This window comes from Gadus macrocephalus, chromosome 3, assembly GCF_031168955.1.
Source record: "Gadus macrocephalus chromosome 3, ASM3116895v1".
Taxonomy (NCBI): Eukaryota; Metazoa; Chordata; class Actinopteri; order Gadiformes; family Gadidae; genus Gadus; species Gadus macrocephalus.
Genome location: NC_082384.1, coordinates 7,391,445 through 7,412,298, shown reverse-complemented (window position 1 = coordinate 7,412,298; position 20,854 = coordinate 7,391,445). Strand labels below are relative to the sequence as shown.

Here is a 20,854-nt window from a genome sequence, read left to right as displayed (position 1 = left end):
GAGACGTACGCCCACTGCTGCATTGGACGCACACGGAAATTCACAAAATCACGGCGAGTATCCATGCAAACAGACCCCAAACCGCCGTTACGCCGTGGCCATGTATTTGCGTGAGTCAGCAGCGTCTCTGGCAGTTTGGAGCGGATGCAAATGCAGAGCGGAGCAATTTAAGAATTACAATTTAAACCATGCGACTGAACGCCGCTGCATTCCAGTCCTCTGCATCTGAGCCATGTCTTAGCTGTACGCTCTGCTCTAAGGCTGTGTGATATCATGTCTGGCTCCCTATGCTGCCGCTCTGCGCCGTGTGGTCTATCGTGTGATGTAGCAGAAAGGACGTCGGTAGTACACCCACTGCACACAAGCCCACTCTTAATTAATCCTGTGATTGAAGCCTTGATGAGCAACACGTTATCTAAGACTGCATGTTGTCCACTGGCCGTCGTGTACATTTGCTCCTCTGTCCTCGTTCCAAGAGGGCATCCTCGACACTTCTGATAGATGATCTTTAGAGTTCAAATGGGTTGCTTTACTAATTCGAAGAAGTAATTGCCAGGTAACTAGATATGGCTGCAACAGATATGGCTGTATTTATTAAGGTCCAATTTTCTGGAATAATCCATATTGCAGTGAAATGGGGGGGTCATTCAAGTCATTCTAAAGACCAAGGATACACACTACACTCCTTGTCCCGATAGAGTTCCCCCTGGCTTGCTGCTCTGCCAAACGACGGCCCACCGCACACCTTTCTCCGTTACTCTTTCTACCTGAGACACTGGTCTGAACCCGAGCGTTTCCCAGTGGTGCCAGTCGCTGGGTGTAAATGGGCTGACCTCGGCTGTGGGATGGTTGCGCACGGGGCCTTAGTGCGCTGGTTACAGGCTGATGTGACGGACCGGAGGCTGAAATGGCGTAGCTGTGTTACAGACTGGAGACTCGCCAGGTGATCATCTGCATCCCATTGGTCGCTATGCTGTCCGGGCTGACCTGCGATTGCATAAAGCTAAACCTTTCTCAGTAAAAGGGTGGTCCGTCATAACACGAGAAGTAGTACAGCGTTCAGAGTTCTTCTGAAACTGAGGGCTGGTCGCAACATGTTATTTAGATGGGATTTTTCTTGCACAGATCTAAAACATGTCGTAATGGACGGCTGGATACATGGCTTATCAGATCGCCCGTGCTGCACACAGTACACAACGTGATGTCTATCTGGTAACCTAGTATAATTAAGCTGTTGTGGGTTTCACCCGCCCCATTTTTACCATCGACGAGATGTTTGTCTGTGTCCAACCAGCGCAAACCACCTATTGGCCATTAGAGGAACTAGGTGGTAGTTCCTTCCGCTAGCGCACGAAACAGGCGGTCGTGGCTGGACTTCGCATTGACTTTAGGCCTCAACTCCACGGAGTAGCTGGACACGTGGGGATCCCTGATGTATACCCACTGGGTGTCTGTGGTTGGCCCGGCGGTGCTCACCAACACACACACACACACACATAGAAAACCCCATTTTGTGTTTGATCGAGGCACCTGCTCAAGAATTTGAAACCGTCCATGATGAGTTTGTGATGGATTAATCTTTCCACTAGTGTCCAGCTTGTCGGTTGCAGGGCAGCGCGACGCCAATCGAAAGCAGAACAAATGATCAGTGTGTGGCTCTGAGTTGGTGTGTGTGTGTGTGTGTGTGTTTGCTTGTGTTTGTGTGTGTGTGTGCGTGCCTGCGTTTACGTCGCTTCCTTCTCCCACGTTGCTGCTTCGGCGAAGTACTCAGTGTAATAGCATTTTAAATAAACAGTGCTAGCCCGAAACAGGGCCGGCATTGTGATGTGGATGACAGACTGATCTCAGGCCGAGGCCAGCAGCTGTCTCCCATGGCAGCAGAGGGTAACAATAGGAAATTGGGAATTATGACGTTAGCGCCATGTCTCGTTAGCGAGTGCCGGGGGGTAGCTAGTCCACTCGCCCTGCGTGTGAAAGCAGTTAGCACATAGGCGTACCGCGGTGGAGGTGCAGCGGTCACTGACTGCTCCTAGCAACACGCCGCTGACGGTTTAAGCGATGACACGCCCTTATCTCAGTGGCAGGAAGGAGTCGGCGCTCCGGCGGATCCCAGACTTCCTGTCGTGACCAGGACGACCGTCTCGGCCCCCCCCCCCTTTGCCCTGCCGGCAAACGGAAGAGTCGCTTCCTCCGTCGAATCGCTGCCTGATGAAGCCTGCGATGCTGATGATGTTGTGGATCTCCCGGGAGACTCTGATTCCCCTCCTCTCCCCCTGACACCACTTCCTCTCCCTGCCTCCAATTATCCACAGCGCTTAATCAGCCGCCCGTCAGCGTAGAGCCGGCCCCGCTGTCAGCCCGCTGATGGGCTGGCGTTCAGAGACGTGTTCTCTCCCCAGACTCCCCAGGCAGCGACCTGTTCTGGGGAGGGGAGTGGAACAAGACAAATGCCAGGGATGACCTCGGGACGACGAGCCCTGGGAATAGGCCGGTCTGACGTCGGCTTGTTCCAACAGGAGAGGAAAGAAGGCTCTCGCAGCGTGTTGAAAACATCCCTGAAGATTCCTCTGGTCACGGCGTGGCCAGTGAGAGGCCTCTCCCTCGCTGAACAGAAGGGCTTGTTTGGGTTGGCGTACTGAGGTCCGTGATGACTGTGGCTTCCTGTACCTGTTAAACAGTCATTCACACACTTTTTATACCAAAACCCCCCGTTTTTTGTCTCCTCTAGTGGTTTTATGTGGTGCCTGACTCACCCCCTCACTCACCCCCCAACCACGTCTCCTTTTTCCTTTTGGAGTGGCTGCCGTGCCTCTTTTTATTATTCTGGAAGGCTGCTGGACAGGACCAGTCAACAACTGCGCCACCAGGCTTGCAGATCGACAGACACAAATAACAAAGACTAAACGCTCAATTAAGTTGGGTTTCGTAATGTAGAACAACAACCCTAATATATAACAGAAGTAATGAGCCGTGCTGTTTTGACAGTTTTTTACTCTTGTGTATATTTCTTGCAGTGTGTGTCATATTGGGTGGGTGGGTGTTGTGTAAGTCTGTTCCTTTCTCCACATGCTTTCTTAACTATCACACACACACACACACACACACACACACACACACACACACACACACACACACACACACACACACACACACACACACACTCTCTTTGCTTTGTCAGTTTCTCTCGGTCACATATTTCATTTGAAAGATGATCACCCATTTAAGCCCATCAATGCTTTAATTCGTCTCGGGTTCCACTGTGATTCACCATGACGTTACATCTACTAACGTCCAACACAGGATGACTAATGAGAGTTGAAATAAGTCCTGTGGTTTGGATGCCAAGGCTCAAGACATCCCCAATCTGGAAAGAGCTCCGTAGTTATCGGTTCTGGAGTTGTCCTGTCGACACATCGGCTGCATATGACATTCCATAGGGCTGGGAGGCCTTATGGAAGTTCAACAACCACCCAAACTGAAGTTCCCTGCATCTCACAGAAACACACACACACACACACACACACACACAGAGTATATATATATATATATATATATATATATATATATATATTCTCTCTCCCCCCTCTCCTACTCACAATGAAGGACTCCCAGTCCCCAGTGTCTGGCCCTGATACTTTGGGGGTATTAAAAAGGAGCGTATGGGGACCTGATTAGATCCAGAATCAATGAGGAAGCGGTGAAACCATGTGAGCGGGAGATGAGTGTTTCCAGAGGGCCAGGCCCTATCTCTTGTGTGGCCGGCCGGCGCTTTTCTGAATCTGTTGTTCCCTGATGTAATTTCCTTTCAGAGGAAGCCTCTTCTCCGGTTTTATATGCCCTCGCATATTGGGAGGTCTTTAATGTAATGAAAAGACAAGGAGTGTTTATTTATACAATCTGCGAGTTTAGGAAATGGCTGATAATCGCAAAAATGGCATTGTATAATTTAACATAACCTTGATGTGTGCCAACTAAATGATATTGATATATTGAAATTGATCTTTTGCGCTCTCTCTCTTTGTCTCTCTGTCTCTCTCTCTTTCTCTCTGTCTCTCTCCCAGAAATCATTGATGACCTCTCCCATTTGGTCGATAAGACTGACGACCGGATTCGCAATGAGACGCGGAGGGTGAAGCTGGTGGAGACCAAGTCTGCGTCCTGTGGTGAGCTATCGTCAGCAGACCTAGTGCTACCTGCATTGTATATGGCCAGAGTGTAGGTGATATTACCAGTATGAATGGTATAGCAGTTCTCAGCTGATCATAATTTCTAAAGAGAGTACTACAGAGACCAATTGGCAATGTCAGACAACAAGGTTGTAAATATGACTTAAGTGTGAGACACACATTTGAATGTATACAATTTGAACAATTAGATACAAATATTTGAATACTCTTACACATTCAAGGTCCCTGGTATCAAAATCCACAGGAAAACAGGTTTTTATAATACATTTGTAATTTTGAGGATCAGAATCAGAATCAGAAGGTTTATTGCCAAATACATTTACACATATTAGGAATTTGTCTTGGTAGTCGTATTCGTTGCGCACGATCTTAACAAACAATAAACAGTAAACAATAAACAATAAGAAAGTATTGAATAATAAGTACTGAAAAAGATAAGAGTAAATAAAAAATAAAAATAAATAAATAGACATACTATAAATAGAGGATAACCCCAATACAAACTGCCTTCCAGGATGCTCCCCTAAACACAAGATTTGAGGCAGTTATAAGTCCAGATTGTTAAAAGCTTATTGTGGTTTTACTATATTTAGCGTTGCCATCGTGGCTAGCATTGCGACTAGCGATCAAATTAATGCGGCATTAATTAATGACATTAAACATACATGGTGACCAACATGTTATGCACCTTTTCATGATATGTTACAAACCAGACGTGACTGCTACATTTTGCCGCAACCGTGAGCTAGGTTTAGCCAAACGAAGACACCCTCGCATTTCACCTCGCCTCCCTAATATTTCAGAATGAGAGAAAATGTCGAGATCGTTCATTCTACAGGGTTAATATTGTGCACAGATGATCACGCAGGTTCCCTTGAAAAATATTTTAGATAATTAACCATGAAAGATAACCAATGGCAATGACTTTTTTTAAATAAAGTAAATAAAACAGCAGCATCTAACATTATCGAGAAATCTCTCTCATCCCAAATTTATACCCATGAGCAGGACCATCTGCCCGGTGGCACGTTGAGAGCGACTCTCTGCTCCACGAGGCTGCAGCAGGGCAGCGGCGATGGTGGCAGGCGCGGCTGGCACGGAGGGCTGGGCTGAATAATGGCACGGCCCCTTTCCCTCACGCCCGCTAACATGGCTTCCAGACGGGCTCTCGTGCTAGATACGCCAATCATCCCCTCCAGCGCCCCCCCCCCCCCCCCCATCGGGACTTCTCAGGGTTTCTTCAAGAAACCCACACACAGACCCCCCGCCAACCAGATATCCATTTTAAAGACCCTATGAAAGCTGTAAGTCGGGTCTTAAGTCGATGGCCTCGCAGCTCCCCGCTCAGATCCAGACTTTGATGGAGTTGCTTTGAGTCCACTATCAAAAGACTTGGTAAAGGAGCGGCCCTCCCTTGCCGGTGCCCCTTGATTGTTTAATTGCTGTTTGGTCGTCTCCTCTCTCTCATGTCAACAGGCATGGCTCTAGGGTAGAGAAAAGGGGGATCTGCCGTGAGCGGCCGCTTGATTGACTCGAGCAGATCATGGAATGCTGTAGGGTCTGGTTCTTTGGCCAAAGCCAAGGCTCCTCCTGCCTGTTTGAACGTCACAGGGCTCTGGAAACAGGTCTGCATTGTTGCGCCTGGCGATGGCTGGCTAACAGGCAGCCGGGGACCGGGGTGCTGGGGACAGAGTGAGGGTCAGGCCCCAGAATGCTTCACTCTGTTGGCCTTATCTCCATGGTGCCGAGCGTGGGTTTGTTTGAGGATCCCAGAGCTCGGTGTTTAAGCACACATTGTGGTTCCATCAGGATTCTTTCCTTTTGTTTTGTTTGGCTTGTTGTTTGTCTTTCTTTCTTCTCCCCCCCTCCCACCCTCCCCATCTCCCACTTTTCACCCACATTCTCTGTTCATGGTATGCAGTAGAGTTGGTGGTATACATTCGGGTGTGTGTGCAGGCAGGAGTCAATGAATTAGTGTGTAGGTGTGCATGGGGGACTGGTGTTGTGTGTTAGTATGCTTGTGTTTGTAACTGTGCCTGTGTGTATATGGGTGCATGGTTCTCCGCTTGTTTATGTATTTCTGTGCATTTGTGCATGAATGTATGTGTAGGATGTGTGCATTTTTGTCTCTGGGTTTTTTGTGTTCAAGGAAATTTCTCCGTTCCCTAAGATCTTTCCCAGTGTGACCTCTGCTCTTTTCTTTCATTTCCCCCCCCCTCTTATTTTTTTTTCATTCCTCGCTGTCATCCCCCTGCTCTCTGCTGTGTGTGTGTTTGACACTTGTCTTTGTGTGGAGGAATTGAAAATACAACATGCCACAAATCTCTTGGAGGGCTTCCTCTCTTTCTTCATGGCAGAGTGATTACAAGGCCTGAGCTTTAAGGCTCTTTATTTATTTTCCAGACCCCTGTTCATGCAACGCCGCCGTTTGGTGTTTTGTCTCCTGGGGAGAGACGTTGCAGATGGGTGCGGCCGTCTCTGACAGGACTGGACATACTTTGAATAGCTTCTGGGTAGCATTCTCTTTAGCGGACGTGCATCCCGGTTGTCAAGTGCCTACATGTGGAGCGTAAGGAGAAGATTCACATCTGGCCGTCGCGTACGGGCATAGGAAAATGTGATGTGTGTCGATAGATGGAACGTTTTTGGTGCAAAGAGTGAGTTTTGGAAATGTAACTATTAATCAATGACATATTGATTAATCATTTGAGGCAACGAACAACAATAGTTGCAGAAACCCTGATATGAAACCAAATAATGCAAGTCTTATTACAAAAAAGCTTGCACAAGGTATTTGCATGGGCAAAGAGGCCAAAAGATGGATTGTGGACTCCTACTCCTCTCCTCTTAAAGCACATCAACATAGTCCCTGTGACATTCTGATCTTGACCAATGTCAGGGGAGAACACATACTGTCACGTGGAACCAAAAAAGCATAAGTAAAGCCATCTGTCGATGGTATGCACGCTGCTCTTGGATCAGATTAAACTCTAATGAGGCTGTTCCACACTCAGGGTATTGGAATGAAAATAAAACATCGCTTTGCATGCCCTGAGACCTTTTGGAAAATGTTTGAGTAAACTACCCGTTCGCTGTCTATACACACGGTAATTCAGCTTTACAAGTAGAAAAAAGTGCCTAGAGTTTGGAGGTGGTTTGATCATCTGTGCAGATATTTAGCACTGTTTGTGTCCATTCTAGATTAACCCCACGGGATTCATCCCAACGTTTTTTCGTCAACCCTTGATCCCAAAGCTAGACACTCCAATCTGTCACTTAAGAGAGCTAAGCCTCTCTCGGAGTTCCTTCCAACTCCATTAGCTCATGTAAGTTGAAACTGAGGAGCAAAGTCATTGGTTTTGGTTGGATTCAAGCATCGGCTTAGTTCACAGCACCAAGCGCTGGGCGCTCTGCGGTGTGATTGGTCCGATCGGTGTGAGTTTCCCAGAGCTTAGGCCTTTCAGGAGGAAAGATCAGGGCCTCAGGAATCCCTCCTTGTTGTTCTGAGCTAATCCTCAATCCTGTGGGTTCCACATCTCTAGCACACTGAATCTCGCAGGTGGCACACATCTCAAGTAGGCTTGAACTGTTTGGACAAGCGGCCATGCCTCAAGCGACGGTGGATGAGGGTTAGTATTTGACAGTTTTCGGGGCTTAACTTAATTTTGGCAGATTAATTCATTGCATGTCATGTCTGTGTCTGGGATCTATTCAGAAAGTCACGACCTTCAATGAAGAATAGCGTTAATATATGCAGGTTCAGTGTTGTAACTCTGCATGGCGACCCACTTCTCATACCAAACTTTATACACACTTTGGCGGGAAATTAGGACAATCATCATGGCTCACAGTCTTGAATAACTTTCTCCAGAATTCTAACCAATTAGCTGGAGCCAAACGGGGGGGGGGCGCCAGTGTAACCTTATTAGCGTAAAACGTTGGCGCTCCCCGCCCCCCCCTGACCACCCCTTCCTCCATGTCAGAGATCATGTACGTCTTTTGTGGACCGAACGCGGTCTGTGAACCGTAAGCACGAAGCACCAGCCAGCGGTAATGGGATGGTCTGGGTGGGTTGGCCCAGAGTCTCACCTCGGCCCCCCCTACCCTCCTCTGGCCAATTATTCCATCTGGCTACGATTTGTCCTGAGCAATGTGTCGGAGACGAGCCGGGATGCGACGGAGCCGGCCTCTGGTCTGCCTCTGGTCTGCGGGGGCTCCTGGGTGGTCAGTCTGAGGGGGCTGACGCCCTCCAGCCCCGCCCCCCCCCCCCGCCGCATCAGTGACACCACCAGGCACTAATCTGTTTGGCAAGCAAACGCCATCGTTGTCATTAGTCTCCTCAGGGGCCTTTGGAGGGTCAGGGGGGGCTTATTTGGTTACTTGGTCAGACGGTGACAGTCAAAAGAGAGAGGGAAGGGCGAGGGTCACCGGGATTCCACTGATGTTGTTCCATTAGGCGTTGTTATGTGACATAAGAGGGCGTGAAAGGCCCGCCGCCGCATCACATGTGTGTCTGCGTGGGTGTGGGTGTCTGTGTGTGTGTGTGTGTGTGTGTGTGTGTGTGTGTGTGTGTGTGTATGTGTGTCCTCTCTAAGTTAGACAGCTCTTCAGATTGAGTTGCTGACAACTGTTTGGCGAAGCTTGAAGTTTGATATCTTAATCTTCAGTCGACCGTCCGTTCCAATGTTCACGCCGAATCCTGTTTTAGATTTTGTTTTCTTTTGCAAATGTGGATTGGCTTTGGAGTGTGTAAAGGGTCATCCTCTATTTGAGCATATCTTTCCAGTTCGGACCTTTACATCAGACTCACATCTGCAAGAGATTACGAGAAGAGGTTGTATCCGGAGAATTCCTGTTTGAATCTTCTCATAAAACTATCCGTTTGAAGTTTTTCATCGTTGTTGTACCGCACCACAATTGTATTTCTGCGTTGCATTAAAAATACGGAATGCAAACTATGAGCAAAGACCAATATTCTGTACCCCTCCTTACCCTTGAAGCCTGTAGAGGGACCGAAAGGGAAGGAGATGAACAATAAATATAAAATGAGGTGCACCCAGCCCCACGCTACACAGAGGGAACCCTCCAGAGGGGCCTGAACTTAATAACTGCTCTGTGTTGACAGCACCAACGACATCATGTTGTATGAAGTCATCTCTCCGTTGCAGGACCACAGGGATCCGCTGCAGAGGAGATACTCGGGGAATGCATGAATCTTTGTGGAAGTCCTTTGTTATTTGGTGATCAAATACACTGACCACACAGCCTAGGTCATTCTGTTGCATGGAGGAGGAGGCAGAGCATGGTCTAGTCTGCTGGACTTGTGAATGGGGTGAATCCTCCTAACGATCATGGAAATGAATGGCTTTGATCACAGGATGGACAAGAAACAAACTTTATCACCCCTCCCGCCCCTTTTTGAGGCACAATAATCGTTCAATGGATATAGTGTGAAGGCGGTGCACTGCTGTCCTGCTGGTGGTTTTGCCATTATACCGTCATAGAGCCATGCAGAAGGCCCCCAAATAGCTCAGCCCCCTTTGTAGGCATTTCACACTGCTTCTCTCGCTCACAAGTATCCTATATATGTGGATCAAATGTGCAAGCAGCCGGCTTTTCTGGGTGGCATGGGAGTGCACATGGAGGAAAGTCCCGGTGACGGGATGGGGAACGTTTCAATCAGCTCAAGTGAAACTATGAGCACTCGCATGCTCGGAAAAAATAAGGAGCGCTCCCATGCTCTGGTGCGGTGTGTTTGCGGTCCACACACACAAGGTACCAGATGAAAGACCTCCACATCTTGGCTCGGGTTAATCTTTACGATTCACGTGACCCGCCCACCTCCCCGCCCCGGCCCCCCTCTGCCGGCGCTGTCACCTTGGACTGTTCAAATGTGGACCAGCTGTGGCGAAGCCTCATGGTGTATGGCATGGCACACAATATATCATGTTGGCGTACGCAACGCACTCACAAAGAGACGACGGTTACCTTAAATTCTGCCCAGTTGAAGGAAAAAAGCAAAATATATCCTTGTCCTGGATCAAAAAATGACCCACCCCTTTGCTCTCTCTCTGTCTCTCTCGCTCACCCTCGCTTTCTCTCTGACTCTCACTCTCTCTCTCTGGCACACCTACCCCTTTGCCCTCTCTAGCTCTCTCACTCTGTCATTTTGGCTTCGTTCACACTGCAAGCCTTAGGGCCCATGTCCAAATGGTGTTGTTTTTTTCTGGCAGTAGATGGCTGGCATGGCGCTGGGATGAGGCGCTTGTTGGGTGAGAGAAGAAAACACTTCACAAGGGTTCACCTATCCCCTATCAGCCATCGCTGCACTGGTTCACATATCACCAACCCCTGTAACGTGATAGACTTGCGTCTCGGTGGTTTCCGTTTTGTTATCTTTGCTTTATATGTGTACAGCAAGAACACCATATTCTTGGTGTCCCCCCGACACGGAGCCTCTCTGAACACTGAGATGTTTCACACTGGGATTGGCCGCTGAAGAACAGCGTAGCGCTCCTATAAAAGGCACCGGGTGCAGTGGTCTGTCTCGAGGCGGCCGCATGCGGCCTCATACGCTCTCTCCTCATTGGGAGCCATTATAAAAGGCCCTGGCGCTCCCAACACCACGCTATGTGGATGCGGGCCCTCAGTGCTCCAATTTGATTTCTTTGCTCAGATCCAATTTTTTGGTTTGGCTGTTCAATAACAAAGACGTCACACACAGGGAAGCAACACGGAGGCCACGGAAGTCAGCGTTACGGTTTAGTTCATGAGTTGATGTGCAGTAGTGTTGACACGGTGTGAACATTCTCTAACCGGTCATTACTGTTATTTTCATTGACTGATTGTTTTTATCGTTCTAGCTTTTATTCCCACTCCTCTTTTTTTATGTTTACCATGTCGGTTTGGACTGATGTAAAAATAATGCATGAATTCTGATACAGGTACATTGAACCTGTATCTGATTTAGGACATCACATGTAAGCGACCCAAATTAGAGTTGGAAAGATCCGGTTCCATGTGGTTTGTGCTGTTTACACTGTTAAAAGAGTCTGAATTTGAATTTGGACCACTTTTGCTTGCAGCACGACTGAGGCCTTTTTGTGAAGGCTGAATGATGTGTGTGTGTGTGTGTGTGTGTGTGTGTGTGTGTGTGTTTCAGGGTGAAGAAAGGGAGGCTGGGTGGATGGTGAGGGGGGGGGGGGGTGGGGGGGGTTCCCAATAAAAACTGTAATATTTCAGGCCCCCCGGGGGCAGAGCGCTTTTGATGAAGTGCGAGCGAGCCTTCGCACATTTTGTCTGCTTCCATAGCACCGGTGGAAAACAATGATTATACTCAGGGGCCCGGAATCAGAACCACATGTCTATCACGGTGTGCGATCTCTGTCCACAGAGCCCTGGTGGCTGTCAGGCGCATGTAGCCCGCATTAAGTCATCAGGCGTGGGGGAGGGCGATGTGACGGGACGGCGCAGGGACTCGGGGCTGGAGTTTAGATCAAGGGATTTGCAAATCAGCAGAGAGCGGTGTGGGTTCCACGGCGTACCTTTCCCAAGTGGCTTCTCTGGGGTCCTCAGTGTGCCCTCAGCTCTGAACTCGCGCGGCTCGCTTCAAGGGACGAGGACTCGACATGGATCAAAGGAGCAAATTAGTAACACTCCCACGTCGTGAGATCATCGTCCTCTCAGACCTTCTTATTCTCCGGACTTTCACTGCCTCAGAGGGTGACCCAACGCTACAATCACAGTGCAGAGCCCACACTCTCTGGTGAAGCACACAGAGCTACAAAAGTTACAGCCTTAAGGTTATGGGTCGACGCAACGCAATGACCACGCACTCGCTTCGACGCAGTTGTGAACCTTTAGTGAGCGGCCCTTGCTACTGCGTTGCGTTGACGTGGAACCATAACTAAGCCTTTACACATTTCAGATAGACTCACTTTGGTCCGAGGTCACATCATCTGCCATTCAGATATTTTCTGAATCAATTCTACCCCAACAATTGTATTTTCTTCCACATGTTCATCCTTCTAATATAAATCGATCATATCAATCAAAAATACCGTGTGTTCAGTGGTGCCCCTCCCTCTCTCTGAGGTAGCTTGTGTTTGGTGTGGCTGCTGGTGTCTGACCTGTTCCTCTTCCTCCATCCAGGCATGCTGGTGGTGATCGTCCTTCTCTTGATAGCCATCGTGGTGGTCGGTGTGTGGCCCGTCTAGTCTCTGGGCCCCCTTCATGGTGGAGCGGAGGGGATGGTGCCATTTTATCCTGACTATTAAACCCAGGCAAACACACACAGACACACACACACAGACAGACAGGCACACAGACAGACACACACACACACACACACAGGCTCACAGAGACACACACACAGACATACACATGCACACAGAGACACACCCACACACGCGCACACACACACACACACACACACACACACACACACACACACACACACACACACACACACACACACACACACACACACACACACACACACACACACACACACACACACACACAGTCTTTGCCACTCCTGCTCTTTGTTCTCCGTAGTGAGGGAGCAGAGAACATGTCTGTACACACTGTAGTATTGTTAATATTTAGCTTTGCCTTTGTTTTTTTATGGTTGTTTTATGAATGCGTTTTGGTCAAAGAGCCGTGGTGACCAATGAATGGATGAGAGGAATGCGACAGAAGATCGTACTAGTGTGTATCCCCGGTATAGCAGGATATGCCCACATGCATCTCTGGGGATTCAGCACATTTGGTACTGTAATTTCTGCATGCACCTTGGAAGTTAGTTTTTATTATATTTACCGCCGGGGCTGGTGTTGTCCCAGTGACAGGACCTCCCAGCGTTTCAACTGCATAAGCTCACCTGTGATACATACATGACAATAGTCTCTCTATCTCTCTCTCTCTCTTTCCCCGGCCGCTATATTTACTCTGGTATCACTTTGGCTGCTGTAGTGTTATCTTTTGCCGCTGGGGCTTTTCTAATGTTTATAGAAAAGTGTTGAGCCAAAACAAACTCTGTGGCCGTGCTACTAACACGATTGTTTTCTTTCCATGTAAATCACTCAAACCCCAATGGACATGTTGCATATAGGTGTAATTAATAAAACAAAACAAAAGCTTTTCCAGTTGCTTTTCTTAGCATATCTGTGATTCACTAGTGTATGTTTTATTGAGGGTTATGAGCGCATTTACGATGACATTTTACCCAGTTTTGTTAGTGTTGGAGGTCATAATGAAAAGGAAGCGGCTAAATTCTGACACCGTTCAGTTACATTTATGTGAAGATCAGCAGTATTTATACAGACCAGTGATTGATAATATTACCTACATATATTAACTTCCCTAATTAACTATTCAACATTTTTTTCTAACAACAGATGTAAGACGGCCAGGGGATGTTACTGAGGGCATGTTAATAATAGTGTTTGCACTATAAACTTAAAATTCCTTTTTACCTTTAATAGTCCTTTCTTATGGTTTGTATTGATGCAAAATCCTGCTACTAAAACTTGTTTATCTGACTTCATTATTAAGATAATTTATTAATGATAAATAGGTGTGCTACAAACAAATCTTTTGTATCAACAAACAAATCAAAATAAACAATTATCAATGAATAAATGAACACTGTGTGGCATTCATTATATGTGTACATTCATATTATATATTCAGTTTGAACTCTGAAATCAATGTTTTTATGAACACTGTTGCAAATATATGACATGATAGATGATAGCATTTGATGTTGGTATGCAAGTTGCAGAAGGAAGACGGCACAACTATTTCAACATAAGAGTTTATTTCAACAGAAAGTTTGAATTTAGTTCTACCAGGTTGGTGTGTTCAGTAGTGATTATATCCTTCTTGTACGGCAACTATCTAAACAACACAAATGAGTAAAAAAAATAATTATCACAAAAGAAAGTTAAAAAAAGACATAACAAATTCCACAATGTCTTGTGTCATTAAATATATTCATATATAATAATAACCATAATATATTAGTACACATCATAAACAGTAATTGCAATTGTGAGAGCTAAAGAGGTGCAGTTCAAAGTATGCTTTGAAGAGTGGAGTTTTAAACTTGTCCTTGACATCGATCTAAATGTACACCTACAGAGACGAACAAAAAGAGATTGGATTACAAATTACCATGTGCCTAAACATTTATTCTTTATATTTCCATATAAAATTGATGTTGGTAAATAGTAACAAAGTATGGATATCATAGAGTTTACCAGACAATACCAGCAAATTCATTAATGTTGAATGGCCCAATTTTTTTAGAATTGGTCAATTAAAAACAAAAAAATCTCAGATTTATTCTATTTATTCTAAGTGTGCACTTTGAAAATATAACAAGACGCACCTGGTTTCATTCTGAAGTAAATCACAGAATGACAAGGGTTTTTATCATTTTATAAACTACAATATTTTATCACCCACTACATTTTTCTTTTTATGCAAGAAAATTGGGGTAAAATCCTCTTTGAAACCATTGGCTTTAACACAATTGTAATTGCATGGCATTGTAGCGTGAAGAATACTTCAGCTACAATTGTCAACCAACAAATACTTTAGCTTCACTTTTAAAATGTAAATGTAAAACCCCCGACCCAAAGTAAAAAAGGCTAGCACTTTTTTAAAATTAAAGGTACACTCATATCATTCGTTATCAGATAAACTCTAGACTTGGAAAAATAAATCAACAAAGTAATTTTGACGACGGGAGTTGCGGACTAAAATGTTTGGCAATATACAAGTAATGTGGCTTGAATTAAGCAGCAGTATCGTCTTAGGAGTTTTGCACTCCCTCACCTAGATAAGCATTTAAATGAAAATCAAGCTGACAGCACAATAGGAGACTCAGAGGCCTTGCATGCCTGCATTTACAGTTTCATGCATCGTATTCACACAAATAACGAATGAAAGGGACAGGATTTTCTCGTTACTATCTCGGATTATGGCAAGGGACGCTATGAAACTGGAGTAAACATGTAAAGTGAAATCTGAAAGCCTCAAAGTTTGTTTTGTGATTGAGAAAAGTTAAACATACTGCAGTTTGCGTAAAGGTAGGAATATTCACTATTTTGCACACTGCCCTCTGTATCAGGATGTAGTAAAAAAACAGCAATAGCCTTTCCCTCCCATTTAAAATACTAAACTCATCCAACTCACTATTCAGATTAAATGGAACGTTCCCAGTTATGGAATTGCATTGGTATGTGGCATTGAACATTATGAAAAAAAAGTATAATAAAAATATATAAATTACTTGTATGTAACTACCATTGTACCATTGTTATTTTTTTACATCTCTGTTGATGTTTACTGCAACTTGATGAAAAAATAACCACTTTCGTGTTTGTGGTATATTATGAGCCATCTTACTGTAGTTGTTTTGCCTTTTTATTTTTTAATTTAAGAAACAACGTGTATGGCACTTCTATGAATTAAATACAAATAAAAATATTATTACATGATGGATACATAGATTATGAATACATTATTCTTTATTTTTGTGAGGCCCACCTTTTTTCTGTACCTGGGATTATTCACAAAAAATCGAATGGACAAAATTCTTATAGATCTTGACTTTCAACTACAATCAAAGCTAAAATTCTCTAAAATTCTCTAGTTTTAAAATCAGAGGTTGGGTCCCAAAAAACGAAACAGAACCAGCAATAAAATGGAGGACCACAGCACTAGTGGGTTAACTGGAAATTATATCCTAATTTAGAGGGCTTTACGTACAAATGAATAGCTATTGAGTACAGAGTATTAACTGATTTAAATGGCTATCCTGCAGTCCTCTCCTCAATAAATGGTGTCTGATCTCTCTCTCTTTTGCCCAGTCCAAAACCAGACCTGAAACCCACCTGTCCTGAAAAACAAAAAGTAATGTTATATAACATCTGGGGTTCTACCTGCAGCAGAGACAAACAGTCAGCAGCTCGCTGGACGCTACAGAGTTCTGCTTTTTCAAAGGCATACAAAATAATATTTATGGCACTTTTTAATGGAGAAATCCACATTACTTACTTTCTTCTTTTTTTTTAATCGTTTTTTGTTTCCTATTTCTTAGGAATACTAAATAGTATTCCTGATGCTATATAGATCGTGGAGGGGCCTGCTTTGTTTAGTTCGGAAAGAGGGAATCCATGCGGGGAAAATACTGTTGGGCTGAATGTGTCTTAGTCAGGGTCCCGTTTGCACCAGCAGAAAACGTTCGTTCAATTCAAACATAAAAAAATAACGATTTCATACTGATATAAAGAAAATAAACACAATGAACTCTATATACTGTTAATAGGTGCAAATTCGGCAAATCCACAACAGACAAATCTCAAAATAAACAATAGAGAGAAAAAAAAAAGTGAAATCTGCAAGGTGAAATCCTTCAACACAAAAACAAGTTCACTAGTAAAAACAAACCATCCCAAATAATTCTCTTCATGCTTCGACACGAAAAAGCAGCAACATATACAGTCTGTTTGAGTCCGTATGCCTCCCCGCGTCTCTCTCTTTATTTGTATTTATTTTTCTCCTTTTTTTGCATTCTCTCGTCAACCCAACCCAATCGATGCGACCAATTACAGGCCGCCCCCCCCCCGGCTCCGTCTCCTCCCACCCTGCATTGTGTTCCCCCAGCCCCCCTCCCCAACCCCCCCCACTCCCCTCCCGCTCCCTCCTCATGGCTTCTTGCATTTGCCTTTCTTTTCGCGCTGCTGGAACTTCCTGAGCCGGCGCGCCCACGTGTCCCGCCACTGGATGACCAGGCTGCCCTTGTCCGCCACCACGCCCCCCTGCCCGGGGGAGTCCTCGTCGTTGCCCAGCAGCAGGTACTTCTTGCCCGGCTTGATCTTTGGACACTTGCAGGCCACGTCCTTGGCCCGCACCCACAGGGTCTGGTCGCCGCGGCGGATGCGGCTCTCGCCCTGCTTGTAGACGGAGATGATGTTGACGGTGAACTTCCACCACTCGCCCGCTTTGTCCGCCTTCAGGATGTGCACCTGGACGGCTGGAGGGTCGGCGAGGGAGAGGGAGAGAGAGAGAGAGAGGAAGTGAAAGAGAAAGAGGGCGGGGGGTGAGCATGAATGGAAGTGTTTCCACTGTGATACAATACATTATTTAGCACCTACTGTGCTTTTTAGGCACAGTGATTTTAAGCTTCTTTCACACCCTTCGGTCCCAGATTGTGTCCCTGTGCGGAATTGTATTTACTATTTCCATCTCTCTTTGGTCTCCTTTACACAAAAACACTATGTTTCCGTTAGACTTTTATTTTTATAAAATGCCTAAAACCTCGTAATAGTATTAAACCTCAAAATGAATAAAAATGTCCTGTGATCAAAGGGGAAATGTTCACCTTATGTAGTTCATATAGTGGGCCTCGAGATCTGCAGTATATCCTCTGTGTCAAGTTTTATGTTTTTCCATTAAACCCTTCTGGGGATTCAAACCGAAGAGCTGCCTCCAGTAACACTCAATGAAACAAAAGAAAAAACGCCCAAGAAAACTACAAATGACAATGATTATGTGATGCAATATCACTAAACAAGATGGTTCTGAGATGACCAGGGGACAGACGTATCCCTGACATCCGTAAAGGAAAAGACGCAAGATTGCGTATTTTTCCATTTAAACATGAGCGAGCGAGAGAGAGATAAAACCGGCCATAACACATGGTCAGCATTAGGACACACTCCAACACCAAATGACGAATGGGCGACCACGACACACGGCAGGAAGAGGGAGGCCCGGATAAATGGACAGAAAGGAGAGAGAGACAATGAGGTGGTGTTGGATCCCATCCCTCATGTTGCAGATATGCGCTAAACGGACAGTAACTCAGCAGAGAGCCGCTCACAGCTCGCCGGTACATCGCCACCGCTCCCTCTGTGATCACCCACAGAGGACACCTCCTTCACCTCCTTCAGCGGACCGAGAGACGGTGCGGGCGAATTCGATTCATGGGGCTCCCAATGCAGGCTCCTCTGATGTGGAGGGTGGTGGAGGCGGGGTGGAGGGGGGTGGAAGGGGGGCTCTGGGGATTCTAACCTATGAAAACCGAGGGTCTGGAGCGGCATGTGGCTCCGTTTTTGGAATTGTCATTGGGGACACTTTCCATAGATTAACCATTAATTAACACTAGCTAATATGGTAATAAGCATTAACTAGCAGTTGATTCACAGTTAACTAATGGTATAGTAATTATTTACATATTCAATGTTGACTAATTGTGTTGTATTAACTAAGCTAATGGTGTTAATGTAACTACGGTATTAATTTATGCATTATTTAATCGTTACAGTTAACCCTAATCCACTAACCCTACCGCTCACCCCCGTGCTAATGCTATATAATAATGCTCAATACAATACAAATGAACCAGACTACAGTGATAATCTCCCGTACCCTAGTTTCAGTCATTTATCATCGCAATGCCTTTTGGCGTTTGAAAAGAGACCTGCCCTTTAAAACCGATTATTGTGTCTTTTGGACACAATAATACAGAAGATAATATTTTGTATTACTTATGTTGACAAAGCCTTCTTCTTCTTCTGTCTTTGGCCTTCTTCAATATTGTTCAGATATTGTTTCATAGAAATCCTGTCCAAATTTGATCCCCGTTGGATTTGATCAACAGGGAGAATGTAAAACGACGCGCCAGCTCTCCATTCATTAACACGCCAATTCCTGGGTATACGCTGCCATGGAAACGGCCGTAAAGAGGCCATCGTTTACTACCCGAACCCTACCGTTGGTTGGTTATATGAGGGGTTTGACCTGATGGTGAACTCTGTCCCCATCAGCCTGACCATCACCTGCCACCACCGGAAGGCTCTGCTCTGTGTGTGTGGGTGTGTGTGTTTGACAAACCCCATCATCTCTATAAACACATATCTGCATATAAATGCATAATTTGTAGGCAACGGGACAAGATCTCAGTATTGGAGGCGCTCTGGTTACCGCGTGTAGTAAGAGTTGTTTGGACCAATCAGGTTTGAGCTTTGGTTGCATGCAGGTAAACAGTCACTTCTTATTGCCCCAGGTCCCCTCTCCCCCCGATGAGAGGGAGTGTAGATGATGACCTGCGTACTGTCAGCCATTGTTCTCTTTAGAGAGACCCATGAGGGGAATGCTGGCTGGGGGGGGGGGGGGGGGGGTGGTCAATCATGTTCATTTGCTCAACACAAAGTCCCCCCCCCCTTGACCTCCCTGTAAGTGTGTGGTGTGTGTGTGTTTGTGTGTGTACACACGTCAGACCCACTCGTAGGGCGCTTCCTTACGCAGCATCAAGCCCCCCCGCCCCCCTCCGAGTTGACTTTCCTTTTGGGCTTTTTGTTTGTCTTGTTGACCGCAGTGTTTGGTGTTTGAGCTGTAAACCTCTGCGCTGTGGTTGGCCTGGCGGTTTGTTTGCAGTGGTTGCAGTGATGCGTCTTGCTGCTAGAATGATGGGTCGGATACGTGGCACAGCCCTGCTGCCAAAGTGCCCGTGGGCAGTAATAGGATTTAAAATGGTGTCCGACCATTGTTTATTATGTATCCTCAGATATGTGGCACTGCAAACCCAGAAATACACACAGTTGAGTGTGTGCATGTATGAGTGAGTGTTATGCCTCACGTCAGGAATAAACCACGACAGGGTGTCCCCCGTTACTGGAAAACAATGTACACCAGAGTGGTGATGCTGCTGATGCGTGCTTACCGTCCCCAAAGTACATTATTAACATAATCTTCGAAGGGGACAGCCCGTCTGGGTTATTCCACTTGTACCAACTATGATTCAATATTAGTGACTTTCATCAATAACATGATTTGCTTTTATTAATGACTTAATCAGCTGAAATGTTAAACACTCGCCGCTTTGGGAATATTGATTTTGCGTTGTCAAGGAAACAGCTGGTTGATTGTTGTATTTGAGTCTTGTTGATAATGATGAAAGGACTTGTAGGGCATTGATTAGGTAGTGTTAAAAGAAAGAGGTGTCCCGTTGGAACGTTATCCACCAATGGGGATCAAGTCTTTGACAATGCTGTGGTATAAAGACACTGCAGCACATCACAAGGCTGGCACAGCGCTGCATGGCCTGGCTCTGGGGCAGGATCCATCCACACCTCCTCAAAACAAATGGAAACCATGGAACAATGCCTTCCACACACACACACACACACACACACACACACACACACACACACACACACACACACACACACACACACACACACACACACACACACACACACACACACACACACACAGATACAGTTCCTACGGTGGTCCAAGTAACAGCCTTCCTCTAACTAGGATGTAATGGGGGGGATTGGGAAAGGAACGGGGGGGGGGGGGGGGAAGGAGATTGGAGGGCAGGATGGAAAGAGGAGGGAGCACAGGTCACGCATCTAAAATGGAGGGACGGACCGTCAGCCAAAGGAATGCATACTAAGCCTACACACCACCGCCCAACACCACCACCACCCACACCTCCACCACCACCCACACGGTGGCAGGCTGTGGGCAGGGATGGGACGGGTCAGTTGGGGGGTCACCAGGGGTCAACGGGGGATAACACACAACCCCTGAATGAGGACCTCTTAGAGACCCACTGTCACACACTGAATCCGCTGTATCCGCCGGGG

At 46.0% G+C, this 20,854-nt stretch overlaps 2 protein-coding genes across 3 annotated transcripts in view; one reads left to right on the top strand and one right to left on the bottom strand.

The window, feature by feature from the left end:
• Positions 1-13,833, top strand: part of stx8 (syntaxin 8) — a 40,340-nt gene extending 26,507 nt beyond the window's left edge. Inside the window, exons 7-8 of the mRNA XM_060046926.1 lie at positions 4,062-4,163; positions 12,339-13,833. Coding sequence (XP_059902909.1) covers positions 4,062-4,163; positions 12,339-12,403 — 167 coding nt within the window. The 3' untranslated portion in view covers positions 12,404-13,833. The remainder of the gene's footprint in view (positions 1-4,061; positions 4,164-12,338) is intronic.
• A 155-nt stretch (positions 13,834-13,988) lies between these two features.
• LOC132453876 (netrin-1) overlaps positions 13,989-20,854 on the bottom strand; it is a 57,252-nt gene continuing 50,386 nt past the window's right edge. For both annotated transcript variants that reach the window (XM_060046925.1, XM_060046924.1), the window contains one exon: positions 13,989-17,232. In XM_060046925.1, the coding sequence (XP_059902908.1) occupies positions 16,904-17,232 (329 nt within the window). In that variant the 3' untranslated portion in view covers positions 13,989-16,903. The remainder of the gene's footprint in view (positions 17,233-20,854) is intronic.